At 61.0% G+C, this 6,085-nt stretch overlaps 1 protein-coding gene across 1 annotated transcript in view; it reads right to left on the bottom strand.

The window, feature by feature from the left end:
* Positions 1-5,851, bottom strand: part of TUB (TUB bipartite transcription factor) — a 20,255-nt gene extending 14,404 nt beyond the window's left edge. Inside the window, exon 1 of the mRNA XM_040630747.1 lies at positions 5,814-5,851. Within this exon, the coding sequence (XP_040486681.1) occupies positions 5,814-5,851 (38 nt within the window). The remainder of the gene's footprint in view (positions 1-5,813) is intronic.
* Between the last annotated feature and the right edge of the window lie 234 nt (positions 5,852-6,085).

Below are 6,085 nucleotides of genomic sequence, written 5' to 3'. Positions count from 1 at the left end.
GGGGGGGGGGGGGGGGGGGGCGCTGCTGGGAGAAGCAACCTGCGCCCCAGTGAGGACAGCCCGGCTGCGCGGGACCCCCCAGGAGGCCCACAATCCACGCACCTCCGCGGCCGGGAAAGCAGCTTCCTGCTTCGGCCCTGTTTCTAGGAAAGCCGCAAAGGTCCGAGGCCGACCACGGTCCCCGGCAGGGACGGCCCCCGGCGGGGACAAGCCCGGACTGCCTGACAGCACAGCGCTGTGTCTGAGGCGCACATCTGTCCCTGACGGCTGACAAATCCCCGCAAGTCCCCGTGGCTGCGGAGAAGCCCGGCAACAAGGGTGGTCTCCAGGGAGCGGAAGGAAACCTCTCCCCTCCTGGGCAGGCCCCGGCCCCCCACCCCCTCCGGGCAGCCCTGCCCCTCAGCTCCCACCAGGGCGCCTTCCTTCCTTTCCCGAGACACCCCCCGGCTTGCCTCTACCCGACGGGCGCTGTTCTAGGCAGGACTAAATGATAACCACAGAAGAGACGGTAATGGCTTTTTAACAATTCGGGCTCCAATTACGGAATCACTGCCAAGCCCAGGCTGCCAGCTGCGGCCCCGCCAGGAGACTCGCACTGGAGACAGGGCAACTGATGGATGGGTCCTCCCGCTGACCCTGGCGGCTCCTTCATCAAGGTCACCTCCTGCTGGGGACTGGACCAGGGACATCCAGGAACACACGGGCCACTGACTCCTGTGGGTCGGGAAAACCCGGTCTGCAGTGTCCACCAATCCACGCACTCTGCCCAGGGCCAACAAGGTGGCCCCTTCGGCTCTCAGGGAGATAGCCCCTCCATATGCTCTTGCTTCCCCCGAACTGCCCAACAGAGATCTGGAGAGAAAACCATGCCTGATAACAAACGAGAGCAGGGGCACTTCTCCCATGGGATGGAAAAGCCAGCCGTGGACAACACATTTAGGAAGCCGAGTTCCTGCCTCTCTTTAGACTCCACCCTGCGTGCTCGGCTAACCCACCGGTGCTGACCAGAAGCCGGGGGGCCAGGCTACCTAGGCACAGGCCCGTGCTCCACGCCCAGTTCGCCCTCCCCTTTTACGTCCTCTTTCCTTCCACTCGGTCACAGAGGAAGCTGCCCCCGTTGGACCAAGGGAATCAGAGGAGGAAAGGCTACCCAGGGGGCCAGGCTGCAAGCCCTGTAGCTGTGCCAGACTGCCCCACCCCCACCCCAGCACGCCCAGATCTGCCCCTAGTGGCTGCCTGGAACATCAGGGAAACAGTACGGGTGGGAACAGAGGCAGCCCCAGGAGGGAGAAGCCCACAGGGCTCACCAGAGTCCCAGCCTCCCAGGATGGGCCCTCTCCATTCCTGCCACGGGCTCCAACGCTTCGCCGGTCATTAAAACTGCTGTGCGCACTCGGCCCTGACTCGGTGATTCAGAACTGCTGGGGAAGCTACCCCAGGATCAATCCCTCACCTCGTTTTCTCTCTTAAAGCAAGAAACATAGGTGATTTTGATGCTCAGTCATGTAAACGGGGACCACGAGCCACAGCTGGTGAGCTCTAAAGAACAAAAAAGAAATGGGAGAGTTGCTGGAAGTACGGAAACGCAGCCTTCTGCTCAGATGGGGGAAGAAATCACAGTCTGTAGATGGGTCAGTCTTACACAGCCCCAGGTAAGATCATGGGCCGGTTCACCGAAGAGCCAGAAGACCCAGTGATCAGCAGGAGTGAGTCCAGTCCACCAGCAAGTCAGGGCACATGCCCCCAGACCGATCCGGGACCACGGGAGGGCAGCTCAGCCGGGCTGCCACATGGAACCGCAGGGACCAGTGACGGTCACTCGTGGGCGGGAGAAAGCAGTGTTTGGCGTGCCCCTCCCAGGAGACAGGTCCGTGCAACAGTAAGGCACGCCCTGACCAGAGGGGGTTTCCAGCACCCTGCTTCCCTTGCTTAGCCTGTCTACTGATGACCTGAAGACAAGGCAGGCCTCTCGGCAGACTTACAAGCGACACAAAGCCGAAGCGATACTAAACTGTTCATTGAGACAGCGTGACTTCAGAAGACACTGGACAGCTCGCAGAGTCTGACCGATGCAACCCTGACAGGAGAGGGTCATGCCTTACATGTGGGTCCCCACACAGCCAGAATGGGGGGACACAGGGCTTGACATCGCCCGGATGAGACTTTGGGGTTCTGTTGACAGAGGCCTCAAGGTGACGAGTCAGGTAGCTGAAGCTGTCCCCCACGACAGGGAGGACTCAAGGTCAACAACGGGAGCAGGGCCCCCAGCAAGGAAGTGACAGCTTCCCTCTGCTGGGTGTAGGACAGGCCAGGAAGCTGCAGGTGGCCCCACACTGGGGGGCTGGAGGAGGGCGGAGACCAACCTGAGGGCATCCAAGCGGTCCCTGCGCCCGGAGTCCTCTCTATCACCCGTTTCCTGCTCCTCCCACCCTCAGCAGCAGCGGGGAGCCTTCCCCAGGGCGCCGGGTGGGGAGCAGAGATGCTGTCCCTCGTCCCGGCCGCCGTGGCATCCAGGGCCCCCCAAGGCTTCCCACACAGGCAGAGCCCAGGGAGTCTGGTCTTGCTCGGGCTCCCACTCCCCAGAAAGCGCAGTCTGGAAGTGGTGGGAGGACCCTCACAAGAGCCAAGAGGAGGGAAAACCCAGAGGCACGCCCAGGCTCACCCCAAGAAGAGCTTTCTAACGGTCACAGTCACGCGACAGAAGGGAGCATTCGCACAAAGGACCCGAGAGCCTGTAAGGGCCCTTGCGGCTCGACGGGCACGCTTCTCCAGCAGTGTTCTTCTCCGAGGGGAGGCTGCTACACGCCTCGGGTGTGCGGAGAACCCGGGTGTGCGGCCACGAAAGCCAGAAAGTCCAAAAAGCTATCTGGAGATGCCTCTTTGATTCAAAGTAGAGCGCCTCTTGTCTCTGCTGGGCACACCAGGCGCGCAGCCCAGGACCAGATGGGGTCCCTGCTCTCCAGGAGCTCGGGGCCGGGTGGGAGGAGACAGGCAGAGAGAGCACTGAGGACAGGGCCCGCCCTCGCTCCCTCGCTCTTAATGCTTCACCTGCAACTCATAAAAGGTTGTGAAGCCAGGGAGGAGGGGCATTTAATACTCAAGAAGAACACAGATGAAGACAAAATGGCAGACGTGAAAATTATTAGTACTAGTAATAGAAAAAAATCAAAAGACAAAACATGATTCCAGTTGTTCAACTTTATAAACTAAATGGCTCCCTTCTGAGTCAGAATGTGAGATTAATCCATGATCATTATAAACTGAGCCACAATTACCCATAAGAAGATTATCGCCAACTGGCAGTTGCTTCAGAGAAAATGAGCCAGGCCTAGGGAAGGCAGGTGCGGCCATCACAGAGGGAGTAAAACCCCCACCAGGACAGCTAACAAGAAATCGACCGACCTCTCTCCCCCACACGGAAGGACGCATTCCAGGTCTGACATGCTGTGACACTGGGGAAACCTCATACCGAAGCACGTGCTCGTGTGCCCATCCCCCTCGTCGGCAAGAAAGCGGCCTTGCCTGTCTTCTGCCCCAGTTTTCTGCGATCACGCAGGCATGTGGCTTTAACTGCAATCAGCAGCCCAGTTAATGCGAGAGGCAATTTGCATCTCCTCTTAGCCCAGGTCTCCCCGTTCTAGAAGTCTACACCCGAAGTCCAGGGTTTTCCCAGGCTCAGGGCACGCTCAGAAAGACCCCCCGAAGGCAGGAGAGATTCTGGCAACTTCTGACTATAGCCTGCCCCCAGCTCGAGACCCACCGTCCCTGCCACAGAGCCAGACGGCAGGGTTACAGAGCAGTGGGACCGCAAGCAGGGAGGGCCGCAGGAGTGCCAAGCTGCTAGGGACAGGCTTCCAGGGTGATAGGGCTCTGTGCTCCAGATGGCGTGTGCGGCCAGAAAGGAGCGGCCTTCTCTAAGACTCATGCACTTACTCGACATATTCTTCTGGTCCTTGGCTCCTGGGAGAGGCTTCCTTCAACCTTGATCTGGGCTGGGCCTCCATGTGCCAGATCCTAAACACGCCTTTGTATCTACGGCCGCAAGTCCTGTCCCTTCCTGCCCTCCTAAGTTTGTGCCCACCACCCTGCCACGTGCCTCCCCATACTCGTACTTCCACAGCATTAGAGGCCACGCAGCCCGCAGGTGCTACCCAGGCACCTCTGCTGGGTGACTGGAAAAGGTTAATGGTATTCCATGGGGCTGCACGGTCTTCTAGGAGGTCCTCAGCACAGACGTGTCAAGCCAGGATGCTCCAGAAACTACCCGTGCCCCTAGCCTGGGTGCCCGGTGCAGGGCAGCAGCTCTGGAGTCAGCAAAGCCCCAGTCTCCCGCTGGGGGTGTCTCCCTGATCTGTGGGAGACGCTGAGGTGTGACTGCATTATGTCTGCAGGAAACCCTATGGGTGACTCGTGTGTGTGCACGTGCGTATGTTGGTGGGAGGGGCACCCACAAATTCTAACTTGGGAAGCCCTAAAGCCCCCAAAACAGCTTAGAGACAACAGTTCTCGAGAGCAACCCTGGATCCCCAGGTCAGTGGCAGGTGCTTGTTTGCTGAAGGATCTGCTTTTAACAAGCCTCAGGCTGTTTCAGCCGGTTTCCATTTTGGATGCTGTCTGGACAGACTCCTAGAAGAGCTGTCAGAAGTATTTTGTCGGTGACTAGAATCAGGTCCCTTCCCAAGAGCTGGCCGTGTTACAGGGCAGGTCCTGAGGGTCTGCTCCTCCAACCCGCAGGCATGAGCACCCAGGCGGGCAATAACATAGTGGCCCTGGGCAGTCCAGCACCCATCTTACACACAGGCCTCTCTGGGAGGCCTAGAGACAGCCCCGTAGCCCATGGCAACCAGGAGCCAATAGGTGGCCAAGGATCTGGCGCTGCCATGACGATGAGCTCTATTCCAGGGGTAATGGAGAGAATGAAGAGTGGATGGGGGAAAGGCCTGCACCTGTGTGAGAACCACCCAACACCCCTCCCCCACCCCAACCACCAGGCAACTGGCAAAGCCCATCTATCCTTGGGACAGACCACAGAGTCTGGCGACACTGGGCAGCCCTGCTTTCGTGAGTGCTCGTATGAACGTAAAGGCAGTCTATGTATTGTGAGTTGGTGGGTGTCCAGGTATAGACCTGTTCGCGAGTGGATTTCCGAGTCTCTGATAGATACCAGTAGTACCTGTGAGCGGGTAGCAGGTGTCAGGCATTGTCCAAATACAGGATGTGTATGGGCACAGAGAGTAGGAGTACACCTGTGCGAGACCAAGTCTCAGCGTGTGTGGAGACGTACGGGGTGCATGTGTGTATGAGCGGCCTGTGCTCTTGGTTCACAATAACTGTCTCCAGGAATTCATGCTCTGCGTGTGTGAACAGACCAGCAGGAGCGTCTCTGGCCCGATGCACCCACGGGGGGTGCATGCCTGTAGCTGTACGGCTGTCTGTCCACAGGTCTACCGGCGTGTGACCCGGTGTGCTGGGCCTAGGAGGGGGCTCAGAGCAGTGCGCTCCCTCCCCGGGCGGCCACATGGCGCTGCCCGACCCAGCACGGCCCCGCACAGGCCCAGAGCACCGGCCCCTTCCAGCAACCCCGGCGGACAAGAGATGGAGCAGGGCAGGCCAATTCAGTCCGCCCGGGGCCCAAAGTTGGGGTAGGAAGGCCCCGCGCCTCCAGCCCGCGCCCGCAGTGTGGGATGGGATGGGTACAGGGGCCCCGCGCCCCGGGTCGGGGTGCTGGGCGCCGCTCGCCCTGAGCGCTGCAGGGTAGTGGGCCGAGCCCGCGCCCCCGAGCTGAAGGGGAGGTGGGACCGGCGCCCGCGTACCTGTAGGGAATCCAGTCGGAATGCGGCTTGGAAGTCATGTCTCCCGGGGGCGGGGCGGCGGCTGCGGCTCTGGAAGCCGGGGCCCGTGGGGGACGGCGCGGGGGCCCTGCTCAGCTCCCGGGCCGCCCCGGGCCGCATCCTCCCGGGCCGGGGCGCTGGGCCCCGCCGAGGCCCGCGCTGCACGCCAGGGCCCCGGCCGCGGGCTAGGCGAGCGGCTGTCTGCGCGGCGCGATGGGCGAAGCGGCGGAGCGCGCGGGGCCGCGGCGGGCGGG

The sequence above is a fragment of the Ursus maritimus genome, unplaced genomic scaffold, assembly GCF_017311325.1.
Source record: "Ursus maritimus isolate PB19 unplaced genomic scaffold, ASM1731132v1 scaffold_16, whole genome shotgun sequence".
Taxonomy (NCBI): domain Eukaryota; kingdom Metazoa; phylum Chordata; class Mammalia; order Carnivora; family Ursidae; genus Ursus; species Ursus maritimus.
The sequence above is the reverse complement of the archived record's forward strand: the minus strand, read 5'-3'. Positions and strand labels throughout refer to the sequence as shown.